The sequence below is a fragment of the Bombyx mori genome, chromosome 20 (assembly GCF_030269925.1).
Source record: "Bombyx mori chromosome 20, ASM3026992v2".
Taxonomy (NCBI): Eukaryota; Metazoa; Arthropoda; class Insecta; order Lepidoptera; family Bombycidae; genus Bombyx; species Bombyx mori.
In genome coordinates this window covers 6273723-6297610 of record NC_085126.1, presented here as the reverse complement: position 1 = coordinate 6297610, position 23888 = coordinate 6273723, and the positions used below count along the sequence as shown (strand labels likewise).

The window sequence follows — 23888 nt, the reverse complement described above, 5'->3', positions numbered from 1 at the left end:
AATATGTCATCAAAACATATTTAGACATTCTGTTTAGATATTTCGGGAAAAAGGCTACCGACAAAATCTCTTCGGAACTATTTAAATAAAATAGTTTTATTCCGCAGTGAGTAAAACACTATTGTAAATTTGTTAAATTTTTAATAATTAAGTGATTTTAGAGAGGAAGTCACAAGGAATGACGTTTGTAATTAATGAATAAATGTTCTGTAGGTGTTTTTTTTTCACGCAGTCCCTTGATAAGTTTAAAATTTGAATCACTCTCAAGCGAAAGTGATTCAAATGGTGCGGCGCACCTTCCTTGGGGTGCGCTGCGGTAGTATGTTACGGACTTTAGAGTCAGCAAAACAATTAAAATAGATTGTAATAGTCTAAGAAAAACACGTACTCAAAATACGATAACATTTAGCATGCTAGAAATGGGCTGATGGCTTTGAACTACGCCATATCTTTATGTTTTGCGACAAACGACAACTTTATAAAATCAGTGTAGCAACTTTTAAAAATCATCATATCGTTTACTTGGCAAATTCGAAGGACGAACTTGTCTTAGATTTCACCCATCTAAATCATATCATATTTGCACATAGCAATATACCTACTTACTTCCCATTAAAGTATAAATTCTACAAATAAATAATACTCAACAATATTTAAAATAAAATGAGCCAAGAACGTTTATCGATAAAACCTGATAACATTGAAATCTTTTGTACAGCACTAAAGCCGCCATGTTTTGTGGCCAGATGACGTCACAGTGGCACGAAATTTTGGTTGACGTTTCATTTCCATAGCTTTCCTACTTCATTGGTATAAATCAAATGACAGATACTGCAGTTGTATACCTACCGTACTGTTGATTTTAATACTGAATCATTGTTTAAAGTGAACGAAGGTATTCGTAAAACATTTAGTAGTCAAAGTCAGTCATATGAGTCCATATGTAATTGTTTGGGTGAAAATTGCAGTTTTATGTGTCATATCCATCTTGTCAATATTGGAAAAACTACCATCAATAAATATATAGAATAATAGAGGCTTCACTTGTCTCTCTACTGTCGATTATATTGGGCACTGAGTACCCACTAATTTCCTGTTTGTCATGAGTATATTTCCTAATCATTATAATTTACATGACTAATTGTATGTTAATTTACCTAGGTACTACTATCACATACGTAAAGTATTATATTGATGTTTTTTATTATTTGGTATGTCTTCAAATAATTACATATCTGCTTCAGTGAGAAGGTATATATTTTTTCAGAATACCCACTTCTAGCATGCGCACATCGGAAAAACTACTGTATGTGTACTGTACATTTTGTTCATTTAAATTTTGAGACATTTAGAATGCAAACTTGTGATTTAGAAAAGCGTAAGAATAATATTTTTGGTTGTTTATAAGTTATTATTTTTTTTGCATTCAAAATAATTATTCTAAGAGGTGGAGAGGCGCTTTGAATCCCCACGGTGTCACTTTGCTACGAGAATTTTTGATTAATAGTCAGTAGGATATCAACTTAGTGCCCATGCTTAAGGTAAGCAGACCGTTTTAATAACAATGTACCTTTTTATTACCATGGCGTAACAAACCTAATCTAGAAATGGCGAAGCTATATAAATTAACGAATTTCATTTGACAAGGATAATCTTTTAATCGTTTCTTTCTTCCCTCCTTGTATTGCACTATGAAAAAATGTGGTAATGAGATAAAATCAGGACGAAAACCATCACAACGTTCAAAACTAAGGCGAAATTTTGACAAAAACGGAAGTGGGTACAGAACGTCACTTAGATGATTTTAACAGACTGCCGTACGAGTATGTATTTGTCTTATTAATTAGCAGTTCAACAACCAGCCAACTTTCTGGAATTTTCGGAAAAACCGTGATATCTAGTCCAGACACTTTCCAGTTTCGTTTTCCCACACTTGTCATTTCACAAGTCCTTACACAATTAATTAGCCACGATTATTATGAAGATACAATTACTGAAGATTATATACCTACCCGCGTTCCCGGCCAAAAGTTTCGTGTTACATTCCTCTGTACATTGTTTTTCGTTTTGTTTATCCTTGGATAGGTTAAGGGAACACCATCCAAACAGCCAAATCTTGTGTGAAAATATGTAACTTATTGATGTTTTATCAACTACAGATTGCTACAGACCCATATGTAAAAGGTCAAAACGTCAATTGAATTGTCCAAAGGCTGCCTCGTTCTTTAAGTTGGAACTCATATTTCTTTACTCCTGGCATAATTGCTTCGTAGACAAACGGCTAAGACACTATACTACAAATACAAAAGGAAAAAGGTGAAATAAAACAATTCCGTAAATTTTATTTAAAAATTAATCAAGTGGCATATATGTCCACATTTCATATTATGTAACGTTTATTGTATTTACTTATAATAGATTGAAGTAAATCCATCACTCCTCGATCAGTATTATTTAATCGTATTGATTTATGTTTTTGTGAACAAGTATACTAGTTTTTAATATAACATTGGTATTTGCATCACGTACATCAACTTCAATTGAACTAAACAATATTTGACTAGAAAATTAACTCATTTATTTATGTAAACAATAGAGCCAAAGTTATGATTAAAAAATGATGGTCTCTTGAACACACGTGTTTCACACACTCAATTTTGACAGAGTAGACAACCGAACACTAGAAACAAATGAACCTAAAGGTATTTGTAGTCGTTGTTGAATAAATTAGAACGAATAATTGCTATTTATGTGATATTAAATTTATTCATTTTATTTACTTCATAATTTAAATAACCTAACAATTCCAAAACATTAACATTAATTGCGCATTACGTCATAAGTGGCTAATGTTTGTGTTTTAGAGTACGGTGCAGTAATATTGCACACATCGATAACCATTCATCAGCAGAAGCAGGTCGCCGCTCTCGATATCGACATGGAATGCATCATCATTATGTTTAGTTCGTAGTTTGTTCTGGCTTGGAATGGCGTCACACAAAACAAAATTTCGTGCAGTCGCGTTTTGTTCAGTTTTCGCGACAATTTCAAACATTATAAGACTGTCCGGTTTTCTGTGGTACGGGATGTAGAGCCCGTTTTTGATGCAGAAACACGGAAAGAATTTTTTTTTTACTTCACATTACATTATGGAGAGTACTCAACGGTAGGCAGCGGCTTGGCTCTGTCCCTGGCATTGCTAAAGTCCATGAGCGACGGTAACTACTCACCATCAGGTGCTCGTCTGCCTACAAGGGCAATAAAAAAAAACCAGTTTATTAAAAGGTACCCACTGAGTTTCACGCCATATCTTCTCAGGCTAGTGTTTAATTTAGCAAATTCTCTCAGATTGAGCCCGTGAGCTCATCTACTCACCCGCACGTAACTGGAATAGCTTCTTAGCTACCAATGTGTAGATAGGGAAAAAAAAAACTTTAAAAGTTTGCCATCTTTTTACATACTCTACAATGACTGGAAAGCTTGTGTGTTTCCAATCCATACCCATCTTCAATGGCATCTATGCTAAAATGCAAAAGGCATGTACAACCGTGTATAAATATTATAACCAAAGCACAGCCGTCTTTGAGCAATCTCTTACATTTTGAATTTATACGCAGGCCATTAAGTAACTTATACTTGGCTATGATTGGAAACCGCACGCAATGAGGTCAGGCTTGAAGTGACCATAGACAACACTTAAGCACCGCCTGTACATAATTGGTGACAATAGTCACTGATTGAAAAAATCCGCCTATACACGATGGTTCATCTGCGCACTTTCATCACGGAGCTCCGTTTCCTGCGAGACACTGCAGCGATGAATGGGTTTTGGATAAATGGATGGATGGGAATTGGGAATTTCTTTTAGGTAAGTTGTGTCTTGATATCGATGCTAATAGTACTGCACAAGTAGTAAATTGAAGCTATTCGCAAATTGAGTCCGTAATTGAAACGGCCGTTTCAGCCGATTTCTTCAGGAATATATCCTCTCATGCTCTTTATACGTTTACTATTACTATTGGTTCTTTTCACAGGTTTATCTATGATGCCTGCACGAGATCCTAAAGTCTGTTTCTTAATTTTTTCATTTTTATTATTACCATTTAAGTAACTGGGTGAATTAGCATAAATGTCTAAATCCAAACACTCTGCAAAAGACCTTAAATAGTTTTCCCTTTTTTTCTTATGTAAATCAGTACCTATCTTGTAAAAAGTCATAATAGGGTTTATAAACATATTCGAATTTTCAATGATTTTATCAACCTTCCTTTGAGTACGTTCTAAAATTTTATTCAAATGTTGCAGTTCTTCTACTGAAAGGCTACAATTTTCATTATGGAAATTTATGTGGACTTTTTTTTTCTCGTCAATGTGTAAAGAAATATTTCGGAAATTTGGAAGGAATTCACTGGGTAGCCTCTCTGGAGATATTTCCGATAAGTTCGCTGCGACTACTCCTTGTATGACTGGTATGTCAGATGATGTATTTAATTCTGAAATGAAACTAGAGGGTATATTTTCTTGAATCTCATGAGTTGCGTTTGTAGTGGAACTACAGCTTTCCAAAGCGCTACTTTTAATAGTATTAGTAACATCTGTACACTTTTTGAAATTATTATTTACCTCATTAATTAAAAAGGCACCGATTTCGTCTTCAGTGTCAATGGGTTTGTCTACTATGTCATTGGTTTTTATGTCATCTTCAATATTAATGGTTTTTCTTCCGCTTTCAATATCAGTGGCGTCTTCAGTATCAGGAGCTAAGATTTCATCTTTAACATCAACGGCTTTGTTTTCATCTTCAATATGAATAGTCTTATTGTCGTCTTCAATATTAATGATTTCAACTTTAATATCCATAGTTTTGTTTTTATCTTCAGCAGCAGTGGATTTTTTTTCGTTGTCATTAACAATGATTTTATTTTCGTCGTTATCAATATCTATGATTTCAACTTTAATATCAATGGTTTTGTTTTCATTTTCAATATCGATGGTTTTCTTTTCTTTTTCTCTATTTTGTTCAATACCATGCTTAGTTTTAAAACTTGGTGTATTTTTTAAAATACGTCTTTTTTTTGTTACAGGTTCCGCAACGCATTTTCCACTGTGTAGAGAGTTCTCAGGCAAAATAAGTTCTTCTGGTTTGCAACAACACGTACATTTATCAATAGAACAAAAATGTTTCTTCTTTATACATGTCAAGATGCTTGCAGGTTTTTGTTCTTCTTTTAATTTCTTTATGATATTTTCACGTGCATACCAACAGCATACTTTTCCATAATATGAATCTTTTGTTTCGAAATCTCCTCCTTCGAATGTTAGTGATTGTATTACCTCACCATTAATGTCAGTTTCATAATGATTATATTGGTTGTTTTCGTTTAAAAATGAAACTTTGGATGTTTTTGGTCCTGAAACGTTTACATCCTTGTTGTTTGAAAGTTTTTTTAGGAGATAGTCATCAGCATATCTTTTAGACACTAACATTTTTTTTAATATCTCATCGAAGGATATACTTTCTTCTGGTTCTTTTATTGGTTCTTTAACGTTGTTTTCTAAATCATTATCTGTTAAATCAATGTAATCATCTGAAAAAACTGCAACAGAGTTATTTGGTTCACCTTTGGATTGTCCCGGAACACAATTATCTGCATTGCCTATCCTTCTCAAATTTGCAGGATTTAATGTTTTGCAACAACATGTACATTTATCGCTAGGACACAAATGTTTCTCCTTTATGCGTGTCAAGATACTCTCAGGTTTTTGTTCTTTTATTAGTTTTTTTATAATGTTTTCACGTGCATACCAGCAGCATACTTTTCCGTAATATGAATCTTCTGTATCGAAATTTCCTTTACAGTGTGTTTGTGATTGTATAACTTCACCGTTGATGTCAGTTTCATAGCAATTATATTGGTTATTTTCATTTAAAAATGAAACTTTAGAAGTTTTTACCGTTGGAACGTTCGTATCGTTTGGTAGGTTTTGTAGGAGATAATCATCAGGACATTTTTTAGATACCAACATTTTCTTTAATAGATCATCGAAATCAGAATTCGTTTCTGGTTCTTTTGTTGGTTCTTTAACATCATTATCTGTTGGGTCAATATAATCATCAATTGAAAACATGCAATAGTTATTCGAGTTTGGTTTACAACAACACTTGCATTGTCCTGGAATACAAGTGTGTGCATTCTTTATCCTTCTCAAAGTGGTAGGCTTTAATCTTTTGGATAGATGGGCTACGATTTGTTCTCTATTAAACCAGCAACAATAGTTAACTACCAAATTTATCTCTTGCATATTCATTTTCTGTGACTTTTTTTTTTCATGTCTTATAATATTCCCGTCGTCGTCTAAAATGTATAGATCCGTTTCAAAACGTTTTTTGACCATGCATAAGTTACTCGTGTTCTCGTAATCAACTTTTGTCGTGACCGGCCAAACTACTGGATCGATTCGTTTGTCTTCGGATGTTGGCAGTCTTCGATTGTTTTCTGAAGTTTTAAACGTCGTCGATTTTAAAATCGTATTATTTTGTGTAAAGTCGCCAACACTATTCCCAAGCGCAACAGATTCAGCATGTATTTCATCGGTAATATTTCTTTCTTTGAAACGCTTAACTGCATGTTTATTTTTATTTAAAGTAATTATTTTCTTTTTCAAATGTAAATACGATGCAAGACGGTTGTTTCTAAATACTTGCATTTTAGGTTTCTTTGGTAAAGTCGGTTTGCTTTCTTGTTCAATTTTCTGTAATGCATCCACAATGGTTGTCTTCGAAGTGTCATTGCTAAAGACTATCATATCATCAAGTCTTGTCGTATATACTACGAGATTAGGCTTCAATGGACAAACTGGACTTGCAGATAACATTTTTTCAATTGTTGAACCTGTAACAAAATTTATGGTAGATATAATTGAGGTTCGTTTTATTAGAAAAAAATAAGGTAGAAGTAAATAATTCTAAACTATGACCATCACTCGAGCGACTATACATTTACAAACGAAACTAAAATTACTTAGTACTTCAAATGTCGAGTTGATTTGGTAAATATGATTACACCCTAATTGAAGCAGAAAACAATATGAATTTGCAAATTCCCAATATCTCTCGAACAAAATTCGGGGTCAACGTACGCAGAGGTCAATGAAACAGTCCAAGTCCGCTGCTTTTGTAGGTGACACGGGTATTCAATTTAAGTATTTAGCGAAAGTCACAACGTCTGGCCGCAATTCACTAGTGTAATATTTAAACTAATATGATTATGTTTTGTAATTATCTCTCTTACGCCTCTGGAATATCTGTCACGTTCCGCTTTGACGACACAAATTTTTTTTTCGATTTTTTTTTTATGTACTCTGGCATCGCCTGTCGTTCATTTATCCAGGATTTTTTCCCTACCTTTTCACTGGTAGCCCAGGAGGCTATTTCAACTACGCCCGGGTAGATGAGTTCACGGGCTTATCCTGAGAGAATTTTCTAACACTAGCCCTAGCAAGAGTAATGCTTCTCAGAATTTACCACCGGATTGGACTCGGTGAAAGAAAATCAGTGGGCTTTGTCTACGGGATCCATGATTAGATCCTACGATAGAAACCTTCAATGGAATGCCAACAATAACCGTACCCAGTTTAATTAGATTCGGATGAGTAATTTAGGCAATTATAGAGGACATACAAACATTGACTAAAATATTCAAATGTTGACAAATAGCATGTATAAATAATAAATCGTCCATGACTACGAAATCTGTAAAGTATTTGAAACGTCGAAAATACAATAATTTAATAACAATAAATAAATAAAACCGCCAGATTAAATCATAGAAATAGTTTTAATTATACAAACATTGATTTTTGTTTTTATATTATAGCTATGCAGTATTTGGTTTTTTTGTGAGATTTATTTATTCGTCTTTCTGAAAAAACTGTGATTTTAACCGACCGCCGATGGAGGGTAATGTTTTTCGAGCGTATGTGTATTTAATTTGACCACCTACAGCCGAATAAGATTTTGACGGCTTTCGAGATAATATGTATAAATATGGGGTGGCATTACATTGGTTTCAGTAGTGAGAGTGACAACGGGAAAAAGAATAATAATACTTTTTTTTTTTTTTTTTTTTTTTATGATTGAAAGTTTACTGGTGGCCCGAAGGCCTTTCCAGTTTCACCAGGACAGGTGGGCGAGCAAAGGCTCAGCCAAGAGGGGTGGGATTTGCTAACAACTGCCCGAGCGCCTCCGAAGGAGACCTAACAACTCAAGAGCAATTGTTTCGCGAATGAATCTACTACCGGATCGGAATCGCGACCCGCTGAGAAGATCCGGCGAGAAACTCAGCGGGCTGATGCATGGGTTAGGTTGCACGTCGACCTCTTTGTCGAGTTCGACGAGTACGGTTACCGGGGTCCCTAAGCCTGCCCCTAGTATTAGAGCTGAAGGCATCTAATGCAAAGGTTATTGGATCTGATGGATCCGTAAGGACGTGTCTAGGGCGTCGACGGTGACTGGCTCCTGCATGATCAGGATTCGGGGAGTAGTCAGCGGCGGCAACGATAAGGCGATTATCATGACGCATAGCCTTATCGAAGTATCGTTCCGACGCTGACTTCATGTATTTCCGAATTGATTCGAGGCCCAGGTCGTCGTGTAGGTCAACGTTCCTCACGAACCACGGAGCCCCGACAGCTAACCTGCAAAAGCGGGATTGTAGGGAGGGTGTCTATGTGTGTGCGGGCCGCGTGAGCGAACACCACACTCGCGTAAGTCATGACGGGCCTTATGCAAGTTTTGTAAAGTGTCACCTTGTTCCGAAGGGACATTTTACTCCGCTTACAGATCATGGGGTAGAGTCTACCGAGAATAAACGCGGCACGGTCACGGACTGATTTTATATGCGGGCGGAATGTCATCGATAATAATAATACTGATGATTCATTGTATTAAGTAATGTAGAGTAAAAAACGAACTTCTCTTACGTATACCCAAATAACTATTTTTAGTTGTGGAATTAATTTACCAATAAATAATAAAATAAATGATCATTAAAAAAGCAATAAAAAATTTAAAAAAAAGAATGGCGCGAAAATAAGCACGCAAATAGATTCCACTATGTTCGGTGAATGGGGTTAAATACCAGTTTTAATTTCTCTCCGTCGTTTTCATTTAAAATATGTATTTCCGACAATTTGTATAGTGCATATAGTTTAAGTGAAATTGACACATAAATACCTATCGATTAATTGATTAATAACCTTTTTGTAAGTTTACCTCTTTGTTAGTGAATGTTTGTCTATAGTGAATATTAGAATTTATACGTATTTCTGACAGAAACGTCTTCTGTAGACATTGGCTAACATAGAAATCTTTTTCATACAAAACTTAATAAAAACCTTTTAATAACACAATACCGGGATCTCGTAGGCAGGTATCATTTTTTTGTCAAGAAAATACGTATATAGCACGTGTTGACAAACTACGTGTAACAAAAACCGAAAGCACAAAAAGTATGAAATTTAAAAGTGCTTGTGGTAGGGTTTATTGTATGCCCGAATTACCCGAACATGGGTAGTTACGACCATTTCAGATTTTTACTGAAGAACAGTCACCTGACTGTACCTTTGTAAAGGCAGAACCAACGTCATACTGTACAATTGAGAGATCGACCTCATGTTTCAAGACGGACAGTAACTTTCAGATTGTCAAATCAAAGCGCTCAGACAGCGACTTAACACCAGGCGGCCCGTGAAGTCGTTCACCCCTGTATACAAAGAAAATAAAAAACTATCTGCAAAGTTCACCTTATTGTATCTATGGACTTGGGAAACCGCTTAGCATTAAGCGAGCCTTCAGCTCACCCTTCGTTGTAAACAAATAATATGGGTTTACAGTCGCTAATAGGATTACTAGCAATGTAATAAAAATGGGTTAGTATTTGCTTATGCCTGTGACTTAATTTTAAGAACTCCCTTCATAATGTCGTAACTTAACTAGGCAACGCACTAAACCTTATAATTCAACGAATAAAAAACGTCTTAAATACCGTGCTGTTGTTTCAAATTTCTAGTAGTTTCCATTATCTCTCTCTCTCACAAACAATAATCACTATTCATTTCACGTTGTTCACTGATAATTCACGTACAAACACTAGTTAATGTTAGGGTAATCGTAAATGAATCACATGAATGTTGATAAACAGTTGGTAGAATTGTTACAACACGCAACGAACTTCGTCACTTTACTGTTTATAGTGCACTCTCTCAATTTCGACTGAATCATCGGCGGCGGCGGGCTGTGATGTCGCTCGTCTAACGCCGCGCGCGGTGCTGGGGGGATCGTGGAGCGGGCACGTTTGACCCAGTCCCCGCACACTTCGCCTTACCGATACCAAGGTTGCCAACTCAATTGCTTTTCCTTAAATTTCGGTTGAAGAAAGCATGATTGTTTCGCTACAGAACTAAGCCGTACGGATTTTATTAAATAACTAATGTTAGGTTTTTGGTCCTCGCTTAACACCAAATGGGCCCCTTATAGCAGCGTAAAGCATAGCGTAGCATATTTTTACTGTCAGCATCCATTAAGTTTATCCAGAAAGCTTTTGAAAGATATTATAAGCTGTAAAAAGATTTCCATGTTAACGTGAACTCATCACACTATTTTTGATCGTAGTTACATCTCTTTCTTAAAACCAAGTGTTAACAGAGCACATAGTAGTAGACAGTGGTCCTTGATATCGCCAATTTCCATGAGCACTGGCAATGAACACTGAGGTTAAAAAACATATATTTTAAATACTCTCTTCTCAAATACGTAAATCGATCTTAAATGAAATTTAAAAAAACATGTATTATATTTTCTAATTTTAAAACAGCGCTTCGATGAAAATATATAAGAATATAGGAAACTCAGGTAAAATGAAAAAACAATACATGGTAACACAGTCGGCGGCTTGTAACTCGACAAAGCATTGCCCCTTCTCTAGCTCTAACCTCTTCCGTCGCAAACTCGCTACACGGACGGCGGGTAAATGACCTTCGAAATAAGCACGCATGGAAGCGTGGCCAACCATATTATGTCATCATATAGATTTATATATAAAATACATTCAATGGAAATTTTCATTTACGAAGAATAAATAATATAGGGGAACAATGCGTCACTATAATTATTGTAATACGATATGGATCGCAGATTGGTGGCGCAATGTTTGTTACAATGTAATACCGCGCATTGAAATTGCACAGAATGAATTTAGGTATATTGATTTTAGATTCGAAACAAGAAGATAAAAACAAGCGCTGGAAAATCCGGCGAATATTCTTCGTCTTTTATGTCTTCGTTATTAGAGGTTCGGAGGTTTGTGGTTAGTTCATTCCAGACTTTACCACACTTTTCTAATCTGTCGAATACAAGCTCTACTAAAAGATAGTATAACGATATGTAAATATAGTAATACGAAATTATAAAAATAAGCTTATCTCGTGTCACGAAAAAATCTATGAAATCTTAAATCCTTCTTGTATTTTGTTTTCAAAGCATATCTATACAACAGAACAAGTGTGTACCATTATAATGAATGTATTTAATGATTCTCGAGATGTACTTACCCCAGGCGGGTACCAATTTTTCTAATCTTGTGAGTCCGCACGGATAGGTACCACGGGCTCACGGGGCTCAAACCTGATGACGTTGCTAACACGAACCCTAGCAAGAGTCGTGCTTCGCAGAATCTACCACCGGATCGGAAACGCGACCCACTGAGAAGATCCGGCGAGAAACTCAGTGGGCTGTGTCTGGGAGTTAATTTACTCGTCGAGCCCTTCGTCGCAAGCGACGGGTTCGACGAGAACGGTGACCGGTGCTTGAAGTACCTAGAAGCACCGTTAGTGGATCGGGAGGATCCGAGATGACGTGTTTTGGGCGACGTCGACTGCTTTCCATTCTGTTCGCAGGATCGGGAATGTAGTTACCGGCGGCCACGATGAGAGGGTTCTCGTGTCGTGCCGCTTTATCGAAGTGGCGCATCGACGCCGACTGAAAATACTTACTGATGGACTCTAAGTCTAGGTCGTCATGGAGGTCGACGTTCCTGACGAACCACGGGGCTCCGACGGCTATCCTGCAAAAACGGGATTGAATAATTTGGAAGGATTTTAAGTGAGTGCGGGCCGCGTGAGCGAACACTACACTTGCATAGGTCATGACGGGGCGTATGCAAGTTTTGTAGAGTGTCACCTTATTTCTAAGGGACATTTTACTTCGCCTACATATCATCGGGTAGAGACGTCCTAGAATGAAGGCGGCACGGTCGCGTACCGTCTTGATGTGAGGGCGGAATGTCATCCTACTGTCGAGGGTGACGCCTAAATATTTGACCTTCGGGGCCCACGGTATGGGCTGGTCGAACATCGTGATTGGACGAATGGCGGAGGCGGAGGTGTTGACGCGCCTAGTCGGGAGAGGGATGCTCAGCGTGGTGTTCGGAGGGCGACCCCTTTTGAAGAGCACCGCTGTGCTTTTCGTGGGGTTGATGTCGATGCGCCACTTCCGGAACCACTGTCCCATGGTGGTAGCTGCGGTCTGAAGTAATGCATACTTCGTACTATCGTAGACTTCACAACTTAAATGCCGTCACCCAAATAATTTCTAACACTAGGAGCAGGCTTAGGAACCCCGGGAACCGTACTCATCGAACTCAGCAAAGAGTTCGACGTGCAACCTAACTTGAACATCAGCCCGCTGAGTTTTTCGCCGGATCTTCGCAGCGAGTCTTAATTCCGATCCGCTAGTAGATTCATTCGCGAAGCAGCTGCCCTTGGGGTTATTAGGTATTAGGTCTTCTTCGGAGGCGTTCGGGTAGCTGTTAGTAAATCCCTCCCCTGACCAGTTGAGCCCATGCTCTCTCAACTGTCCTGATGAAACTGGAAAGGCCTACGGACCACCAGCAATCCTTTAATCGGATATATTGGATTCTTCTCAATCGTGTCACTCTTGACACAGTGGTCGTGATCGTCTTGTAGTGTTGGAAGGGGCAAACTTGATGCGTCTCACGATGTCCCGCCATCTCTACCTGCTCGAGGCCATTCTACTGCACTCATTTAGGGGACCGCCCACTGCAGTTTGGTCGGTCCACCGCATTGGTGACCTCCCGTATCGTATTTTTATCCGGTACTAGCTGACACAGCAGACTTCGTAGTGCCTCAATCGATAAATAAAAAACCTAAGCTTTTGTATTAAAACTTAAACCAAACAAAAGGTATCCGTCCGACGGGGGACACATAAAAGGAAAAACAAAATTGTTATTCTTATTGAATTCCCAGCATTATCATATTTATTTACCTTTTAAACCTTCTCTGGACTTCCACAAGGGATTCAAGACCAAAATTAGCTAAATCGGTCCAGCCGTTCTCGAGTTTTAGCGAGACTAACGAACAGCAATTCATTTTTATATATATTAGATTATTTAACGGATAGAAATACAATATTTCTACATATGGATAATTTGTAAAACATTTTGTGTATAAATGTTATAGAAAAAATTATAATATTCCGATCGGAAGAGTGGGCACGGCCTGAAACATATAATACTGCTTTAGCCCAAATCTAGTTACCATGACAACGTAACTTGTTTATTACAAACTCACACAGCACGTATTCATTTGTTTTTGTAAATTTAAATAAAAACACGGCCTACAGGGAACTCAACTTGTGTTTAATAACGAATATGTCTAAGTTAGACATTACTTCAACATGGCAGCTTTCAACTAAGAGCTAGTGATTTAACCAACGACTCAAAAATACAAAATAAAAAGAATGTGAAGCCTTCAAATATTACGGTATGTCGATAGTGTGCCTTTCATGAATGCTTCCGCAGAAATATTTCTTTTCGGTTTACTTTTGTATTCACAAAGTTAAACTATAATGGGATAAGTTTTATTTCGCAATGAATTTTAGAATTAATTAACTAAAATAGATACGTTCATATTGATATGTTAAAAGTAAAGATAGACTATAATTTTTTATTATACCTATTCGAAGTGAACTTCATTTCAAAATGTCCTAATTTTAGAGCTTAATAAAATCCATCTAGTGTGGAGAGTTTTTAGCAAACTGTTATGTGTAAATGTATCATGGTTAATAAATAAATTATTATTATTATTATTATTATTGTTATGCGGGAAAACCGTTAAGTTTGTGCTTATGCTTGACTGTGTGGTATCGGATATCGGTAAAAGGTGACAAAAGGATTCACTGGAGAATGGGCAACACTGTTCACTGAGTAACTAGACCAGTGATTCTCAACCTTTTTTTTGTTGCGGCACATATTTAACGATTTCAAAATTTGGCGGCACACAAAGAAAAAGATAAAAATTATATACTTACTACCGAATCACATACATTTGCCAATTTTAACGAAAGAAAAGGTGCAGTAACTACTATGCAACACCTTGTGAATCCCAACTATCACTAAAACAACACGTTTTGTACGCAGAAGTGGCAAGTGCGACTTGAGACATATTTCTATTGCTATGCACGCCGCTTCATCATAATTTGGCACTAAGAAAAACCGCGTTGCAAAGCAAATAATAAAATAATTTATTTTTTTGTGGATTTAAATATGTTCATGTTAAAAATATTTTTCTTTTTAAATGATATATAATGTATTTATTTATTGATATCAAAATACAGTTTAACTTTGTAAAACTATAGCAATTGAGTTGCTCTTATAAAGAGAAACAACATTTAAAGCTATTGCTTCACCATTATTTTTATATCTTTTTATATTTTAATATTGCAAAAATGCTCTTTATATGTCTAATGTTCTAATGTTTTTTTAATCGAAATTCTATTTGTCATCTATAGAAGAATGATATAAAAAACATATTAACCTCTTTAAGGATTAATGGTATAGAGGTTACATCTCCCCCCCTTAAAATTGTAAAGTCTTATTTAATAAACTACTCCATTACTGGAATAAGTTTGGTAATATGAAAGAGATTTGACTCAGACTTTCTATGACCTGTGTTTACTTTATAAATTGTGTTGGATATTTTGTCTACAATTTGATAAGGTCCTATTTTCAATTCATCTAGTTTTTTTCGGTTTAATCGGTTTCCGTTTTCAACAAATACCAAATCACCAACTTTTAGTTCATGTTTTCTGTTTTTATCAAACCTTTCTTTATTATAATTATGAGATTTTATACTATTTTCTAAAGCAATTTTTCTGTCTCGCAATATATAACTATCTGTTATATTCTGTTTCAGTTCATCTGGTAGAATATCAACGTTTTTTCCCTGCAGTAAATATTTTGGATCAATTTCTTTTAATTCCATCTCTAATTCAGAATTGTTAACACTCCTTATTTGGGCTTTTTTTGGCCTATCATCATTTTTAACTTTGAACCAACATTTGGATTCAGGGTGGTAACGTATCCCTTTATTCTGCTTTTCACAAATTTTACACGGACTAACTAAGGGCTTTATATTATTCTCTTTAAGCTTACGTTCGGGAATACTTATCATTTTATCAAACGTTTTTTTCTTTACCCTATGTTCTAAGCTTCTTAAATTATTAAATAAGTCTTCAGTTTCCTTTAAACTATTCCTATCAATCTTATCTGCAATAAAATTTGGTAATCCCGTGGCAATTAGATCAATTAGAGTGAGTTTATCTATGGACTTATTTATCTCTAATAGTAATCTCTCTTTCTTTACCGCATACTCCAGTAATGAACCCTGCCTGTATTTAAATAACATCGCATACCTGATTGGAGACCAACTCTTATCGGCATATGTTCTACAAAAATTATTTTTCCACGTTACCCATTCCGAATTCATTGTATGCTTTATAAGCATGGAACTATACCAGTCTAAACAAGAACCCTCTATAAATAACCTAAAGATTTCAATTTTTTTTTCATCTTCTTCTATTCCTATACGGGCACATTCTGCTTCAAAGGTAGTCATCCACTGGGACACATTAGTAATCTTGCTGTTGAATTTTTCTATGACAATATTTCCTGCCATTCTCCCTGTATTAAATGATTTTGACGAATCTTTTTTTATTTCAGAAATTTTTTCTATAATTCTTGCTAGAGATTCTTCCGAAATTCCGGTTGTTGAAGTTTGTGGTTTTGTTTGTTCCTCCAATAGGTATCCCATAAATTGCTTATTTCCATCTTCATCACAATAAACAGCCTTCATCTGTGGGTTCATGGATATCCACACCTGTCGTTTCTCATGCCGTTTTTGTAATGTAGCCTTTACTTTCTGAAAGATTTCGGTCTGTACTATTTTATCATGTAATTTTACAGGTTGTAACTTATCTGGGATCGTAAAGGTGCGGCCATCGAAATCCGTGATTGTCGTTACACAAATAGTATTTGTTTTTACATCTTCATTGGCTTTAACCATGAACTCGAATTTCAATTTATCCATTTTTCTTGGTAACTAGCTGTAGAAATGTTGTTTTATAATGTATTTATTTATTGATATCAAAATACAGTTTAACTTTGTAAAACTATAGCAATTGAGTTGCTCTTATAAAGAGAAACAACATTTAAAGCTATTGCTTCACCATTATTTTTATATCTTTTTATATTTTAATATTGCAAAAATGCTCTTTATATGTCTAATGTTCTAATGTTTTTTTAATCGAAATTCTATTTGTCATCTATAGAAGAATGATATAAAAAACATATTAACCTCTTTAAGGATTAATGGTATAGAGGTTACAGATATAATTTAATAATACACATTAACATTATTATATATTTGCAAAATTTGGCGGCACACTTTTGAAATTTGGCGGCACACAAAAGTGCCGCGGCACAGTGGTTGAGAATCACTGAACTAGACTTTTTTTTTTTTTTTTTTTTCCTACCTATGCTGATAGCCTTGAGAGGCTATTTCAGCTTCACCCTAACGTTTGTAGGTGAGCTCGCGGGGCTCAACCGGAGAGTTGCTAACACTGACCCTAGCAAGAGCAGTGCTTCGCTGAATCTACCACCGGATCGGAAACGCGACCCACTGAGAAGATCCGGCGAGAAACTCAGTGGGCTGTGTCTATGGGTTAGTTCGCTCGTCGAGCCCTTCGTCGCAAGCGACGGGTTCGACGAGGACGGTGACCGGTGCTTGTGGTGCCTAAGAGCACCGTTAATGGATCAGGAGGATCCGTAATGACGTGCTTTGGGCGACGTCGACGGTTTACCATTCGGTCTACTGGGTCGGGTATGTAATTTCCAGCGGCTACGATGAGAGGGTTCTCATGTCGTGCCGCCTTCTCAAAATGGCGCAGCGATGCCGACTGTAGATACTTACTGACAGAGTCAAGCTCCAGGTCATCGTGGAGATCCACGTTCCTCAGGAACCATGGTGCTCCGACGGCTATCCTGCAGAATCGGGATTGAATAACCTGAAGGGGCTTCAAGTTGGTGCGGGCTGCGTGAGCGAACACTACGCTTGCATACGTCATAACGGGGCGTATGCAAGTTTTGTAGAGAGTTACCTTATTACGGAGGGACAGTTTGCTTCGCTTGCAAAGCATAGGGTAGAGACGTCCTAATATGAAGGCGGCACGGTCGCGTACCGTTTTAATATGGGGACGGAATGTCATCCCTCTGTCGAGGGTGACGCCTAGGTATTTGACCTGCGAGGCCCACGGTATGGGCTGGCCAAAGAGAGTGACGGGGCTAACGGCGGAGGTGTTTGCGCGCCTATTAGGGAGTGGGATGCTCGAAGTGGTATTCGGAGGGCGACCCCTTTTGAAGAGCACCGCTGTGCTTTTCGTGGGGTTGATGTCGATGCGCCACTTCCGGAACCACTGTCCCATGGTGGCTACTGCGATCTGGAGTCGCCGATGAAGCAGCGACATCTTCCTACACGAGTAGTAGATAGCCGTGTCATCGGCGAAGAGCGCTAGATGGGTCTCCGGAGACCGGGGTATATCATTGATATACAAACTAAATAATAACGGGGAGAGCGCGGAGCCTTGCGGGACTCCGGCAGTCAGTTGACGGGGACGAGAACGAGTTCCCTCTACTCGATATCGAAACGAACGGTTCGACAAGAAGTCTCGTATGATGAGCACGAGTCTGTCTGGCACTCCCATGTTGTACAGTTTGTAAATTAAACCGTTGTGCCAGACTTTGTCGAACGCCTTCGCGATGTCGAAGAAGAGGGCGCCGGTCGGGATTTGTTTACGCCTATTTAGTCCTATCAGGATGTGCTCCGTCAGGCGGTGCACTTGTTGTACGCACGAGTGTTTAGAGCGGAATCCGAACTGTTCGTCTATGAGAATTTTGTTCGCGGTAACAAAATCCCAGAGGCGTTTCCTAAGGAGCCGTTCGTAAATTTTTCCTATCGTCGGGAGGAGACTAATCGGACGGTAACTAGAAGTTTCGTTTGTCGGTTTGCCCGGCTTATGTATACCGATAACGTCCGCTTCTTTCCACACCGCGGGAAAGATGCAGTGCGTCATAGCGGCATTTAAAATTGTAGCCAACATTGCTATCAGTTGGACTGGCAAGAGTTTTAGCGCGCGGTTGCGGATGCCGTCGGAGCCGGGTGCCTTCCTAGGTTGGAGGTTGTGGATCGCGTCTCTAACTTCGTCAGTGGTAATGGGGGGTAACGCGTCCGAGGGCGGCAGGGAAGCTCTGCGCTCGACCTCCCTGTCGACTAACTCGGTGTGTTCGGGGTCCGCGTGTTGAGTGCTGGTGGTGCACTGCTCTTGCAGTGCATCGGCCAGCAGCTCAGCCTTGTCATCGTCATCGAATGCCGGTGGTTGGCCTGAAGGGCGTACGAGGGGAGGCATAGTAGCGGTAGTTTCGGATTTGAGAGTCCTAGCTAGTCGCCAGTATGCTTGGTGGGAGGGCGCGAGTTGTTCTAAATAACTATGCCAATTATCGTTACGCGCGTCACTTAGGCGGGAGTGGACTTCGCGTTGTAGACGACGCATCCGAATCCGGTTTGAATGCGTGGGAAGACGATCGTAGGCCCGGATTGCCGCGTTCCTAACTCTTAAGAGATTCCTAAGTTCGGAGGACAGTCTGATGCGGTGGAAGCTGTCCTTCACATCGACTTCTTTTGAAGATCTAATGATCGCGGAAGAGATGTGATCGGTAATGATGTTTATGGATTCGACGGTGTCCTCGGGAGATAGATTCGAATCCGGGCCGTAAGGGAGGATTGGCGGAGCGGCTTCGGCTAGGCACGTGCCCAGCTTATTCCAATCCACCATGGTCCTCGTAACAGTGGCTGGGTTGTGAGGGCGACCGAGCTGCATAAGGACAGGTCGGTGGTCTGAGTCGAGCTCTGACAGTGCTTCGATGGAACGTAAGCGCAGAGTTACGTTCCTAAGCAATGCCAGGTCTATAGTGCTCGGACGGAGCGCGATGTTATACGGATAACATGTTGGAGTTGGGGGACCGACTACTTCAAAAGTGAGGTCGTCTATAAACGCGTCGAGACGCCTACCGTTAACGTTCGTACGATGGCAGTTCCACCTAGTGTGGTGGCAATTTAAATCGCCTGCCAGGATGACGGAGTCTCCCATGCCAAACAGTGACTCGATGTCACTGCTCAGGAGGGGCTTGTCCGGGGGGAGATAAACGGATGCGATGACGATCGGCTGGTGTCCCGTCAGCGAGATACGGCACACTGACGCCTCGATATGTAAGAGCGAGGGAGTATCGAGAGGAACAACGTGCAGAGCCCGCCTATAGTAAATGGCAGTCCCGCCTTTGGAGGCGGTGAGTCTGTCATTCCTAACCATGACGTAATTCGCGACTTTCAGGTCACGACGCGAGGGCTTCAGACAGGTCTCCTGCACTAACAAAATATCTACAAGATTATCGCGGAGGAATTCGAAAATTTGATCGCGTTGCCGCGCGAGTCCGTTAGCATTGTAGAATGCTAACGTAAGGGAATACGGTTTTTCTCTACCTTTTTGCGCCATTGATTACCGGTAAAGAATTTTTATAACGTGCGAGACACGGACTCGTAGACGTCCATGTGATCGAAAGCGGCCGCGAGCCGCTGTTCGGGGGTTACCGACCTACGGATAGCATCTGCGAACGATCGCAGACGGTCAAAGTTTACCGCGGTGACGAAGTCGCGCACGAGCGCGAAGTCGTTGACGACTGAGGGTTGCGGGGGGCGGTACGCGGGCGCGGGGCGAGGTGCGAGCAGGGGCTGAGGCGCGTGACGTGTCGCAGGCGGGAGCTGGGGTACGTTTTGTGTTCCCTCCTTCGTATACGGCAGCGGTTTTTTCCACGCCGAGACGGTGGGAACCGCAGCCGGTACGAAGGCTGGTTTCGGCACTGAAGGCGCCAAAGTCTTTGGGTCGACGGTTCGGGGGGCTGGGTGGTTCAGGCGTTTACGCGGAGCCCTAGGACATCCGCGGTAGTTTGCCGGGTGCCCTTGCTTAAGGCATAGGACACAGCTTGGGGGTTCCGTCGCGGATTCCCTAACACGCGAACATTCTGTGGTTGCGTGATCGCCGAGGCATTTCACGCAGCGGGGGCGCGCGTGGCAATTACGCGCTGAGTGGCCATAGAGCTGGCACCTGTGGCACTGCCCGGGAGTACCACGTTTATGGGGGGCTTCGATGGTGACCCCGGAGAGGCCGCATATCGTTTTGAGACATGAGATTCTTTTCTTTGCCTCCGGGGTTGATTCTAGCGCGACGAGAATCATATTGTACGGCTGTCTGCCGCGTCCGCTGTGCATCCGGTGCACACTAATTATTGGGAGGGACTGACCGATCAGATCCTCCTTTACGTAGTCTATGTCGAGTTCCTTGGGGACTCCACGTATCACTACGCGGAGTTCGCGGTCCTCCTGAAGAGCATAGGTGTGATAACCTATGTTCTCCTTTCGGAGGTAAGCAGAGAGGGCCCTATGGTCGCCCGGCGTTGCGACCTTAATCTGAATCCCATGCGCGACGTTACGCGCATGGGTATAATTAATTTTGTTGGCCTGAAGGGCCTGGGATACGCGATTCCACGCTGACTTCTCCTGGAGTATCAGCGGGGGCGGGACAACTGTTTTAGGCGCGGGCGCGGTTTTTGGGCGCGGCGGTGGGATTACGCGGCGGGCGGAGTCCGACTCCGGCGTTACGACTACCTGCGGTCGGGAGGCGGTCGCGGACTTGGTTTGCTTCGTCATGGAGCTCCGGGACTCCACGACGCGAGTACGCTTTTTACCGCGCGTTACAGTTTGGAACCCATCCGAGGTTCCGGGTTGAGGGCTAGTCGCGGACTCGAAGTCCATCTCCGATTCGGTATCGGAGCCTGAACTAGACGCTATTGAGGTCGCGACGGACGAAACTGACGTGATTGACGCGGGCGCGGGGGTAGCGGGGGCGGGGGCGTTAGACGCTACGGCGGCGGCGTGCGTACGTGCGCTTGAACACGGACCGGCGGCGGGGCACGCGAGGCATGCCTGCGAGGCATGTTTGGCGACGGCGGCGAGAGATGCGGGGGGAGAATAATTACCAAATGAGGCCCTATAGGCTTCGAATTCGGGCGCGATTGACGGATATTTTTCCCGAATGAAGTCGATGAAAAGTTTTTCCTCCATCTTTACGTGATTTTCGCCCGGGGGGGGCGGCCCCGGGACTTAAACACGCGCTCGCCTTGCGGCGAGGCCCCTGCGTCGGTAACACTAAATTGGCCGAAGCGATTCTAGGAATTTTAGAAATTTTAGTGAATAGAATAAGTAGAATAGAATTAGAGTGAATAGAACCACTGCACAGTTCCCGGGCGGCAATGCCTTGCAATTAGGCGCAGGTACAAATTCCGAGAAACACTTGGGCCACAGATGTGCCACGAACAATGATCTATTATCACCGGTAGTCACTTCCGACAAAACAATGAGCACGTCCACGCGCGTCGGTTGCTCAAATCGGAATGATGAACTAGACAATGACCGAGCTTTGCTCGTTTTTTTTTTTTTTTTTTTTTTTTTTTTTTTTTTTTTTTTTTTTTTTTTTTTTTTTTTTTTTTTTTTTTTTTTTTTTTTTTTGATTACACCATCTTGTTGTGTCTCTTTAAAGCGGCTAGTTGCCCTCAATTAAGAAAAATAGTTTTATTATTCGCCAATAGATGTCGGGAAGAGTTGATTAGGTATTGATTATTGAAAACACGAATAAAACAACATTTTCTGAAAATAAATCGTAGCTAGATCGATTTATCGCCCCCGAAATCCCCTGTATACTAAATTTTATGAAAATCGTTGGAACCGTTTCCGAGATTCAGATTATATATATTAATATACAAGAATTGCTCGTTTAAAGGTATAAGATAAGATATAACAACGTACTGTGATCCACATTCAAATTAACGCGGGTAGATTCGAATTCGATTCGATTGTGAAGTCGTCGTGACTGACCTAAGACGTCCGGTGCATTCGTATCTAGCGATGCACCGGTGTTCGAATCCCGCAGGCAGGCACCAATTTTTTCTAATAAAATAGGTACGTACTTGACAAATGTTCACGATTGACTTCCACGGTAAAGGAATAACATCGTGTAGGTAATAAAAATCAAACCCGCAAAATTATAGTTTGCGTAATTACTGGTGGTAGAACCTCTTGTGAGTCCACGCGGGTAGGTACCACCACTACCACCACCCTGTCTATTTCTGCCGTGAAGCAGTAATGCGTTTCGGTTTGAAGGGTGGGGCAGCCGTTGTAACTATAATTGAGACCTTAGAACTTATATCTCAAGGTGGGTGTCACATTTACGTTATAGATGTCTATGGGCTCCAGTAACCACTTAAGACCAGGTGGGCTGTGAGCTCGTCCACACATCTAAACAATTAAAAAAAAATCATCCTACCTGTAAATACCACTATTTCGGCCGCATAGCAGTCATGCATTCCGATTTGAATATTGGGAATTATTATCCAATATGATTGATAGTTTGGCCTCATAGGTCTGGGTAGATGTCAGAATTCACGTTATGATCTCCATGGGCTTTAACTGCTTTACCCATCCTAAAGCCGAGCATATTTTATCGACTGTTATTTAAAACATTCAAAATAATCTTGAATTCTCTTGTTAACTGTCAAAAGGTTATTGACTGCTCTACATTTATTGCAGGATTTTCAGTAGCAACTTCATTATAGTTAACTAGGTATGGGTAATGCCATTGGAAAATTTCTAACTGCGGGCAACGTTCAAGGTGCTGGCTCGGTTCTCGATAGAGTCATATCCCAGCCGAGCAGCGAAGACCACACCGTACTTTACAAATTAGCTGATTATAAGAAAGGTAGGTACTATTAGCATTGACTTTGTAAATTAGGTGAATAGGAATAATACATTCATCATCTTATTTATTTATTTGGGAAACAAACAGTACAATACAAACATATAATATTTTAAAAAAACATAGCCAAAACAATAACCAAATATGTTTCCACAATCAAAATCACATATAAGTAGAATGTGAACAAGAAGAGAAATTTAGAAATTTATAAATTTAAATAGACTTACTAGAGAAACGTGACCTAAAAAGAAATTTTATGCTTATGGTTTGCATGATACTCAGTGTAACATCGTCAAAAGCCATATAACCGCCAAATTTATTTTAATTACTCTTTCATGAAGTAATAACTTCATAAAATAATGACCTACCCAGTATTTATGATTTACTTGGTCAAATATCATTATTCGGCGCTTATCTACCAAACACTTTTGTTATAAATAATGGCTCATTTGCTTCATTCGGCAATTTAACATTCAATACATGATAGGACAACATACAAATTCATTTGTAGCGATATAAACCGGTTTTGCCTACCACTAGCGGCGGCGCGGCGTGCGGCAAAATTCAAACAACTTCCAATTTCCTATATTCAAGCTACGCTCGGACGTAAGCTGAG

The 23888-nt window shown here is 39.9% G+C and overlaps 2 protein-coding genes across 5 annotated transcripts in view; one reads left to right on the top strand and one right to left on the bottom strand.

Annotated features, from left to right (window-relative positions):
• The window catches only part of LOC101737437 (uncharacterized), a 63083-nt gene that overhangs the window by 3415 nt on the left and 35780 nt on the right, over positions 1 to 23888 (top strand). Inside the window, exons 1-2 of one of the 3 annotated variants that reach the window (XM_062674347.1) lie at positions 13700 to 13839; positions 23107 to 23275. In XM_062674347.1, coding sequence (XP_062530331.1) covers positions 23143 to 23275 — 133 coding nt within the window. In that variant the 5' untranslated portion in view covers positions 13700 to 13839; positions 23107 to 23142. Of the gene's footprint in view, positions 1 to 13699; positions 13840 to 23106; positions 23276 to 23888 lie in introns of those variants that run through there. The other 2 variants (XM_062674348.1, XM_004925264.5) reach the window with 2 other exon arrangements.
• LOC101742880 (uncharacterized) lies at positions 2323 to 10378 on the bottom strand. 2 transcript variants are annotated; one of them, XM_012689693.4, is made up of 3 exons: positions 10047 to 10378; positions 4624 to 6893; positions 2323 to 4493 (listed from the first exon to the last, which is right to left on the bottom strand). In XM_012689693.4, the coding sequence occupies exons 1-3, from the start codon at positions 10078 to 10080 to the stop codon at positions 4488 to 4490; spliced, it is 2310 nt and encodes a 769-aa protein (XP_012545147.2). In that variant the 5' UTR covers positions 10081 to 10378; the 3' UTR covers positions 2323 to 4487. The 2 variants fall into 2 exon arrangements, with proteins under 2 accessions (XP_012545147.2, XP_012545146.2); XM_012689692.4 differs by having other exon boundaries at positions 2323 to 6893.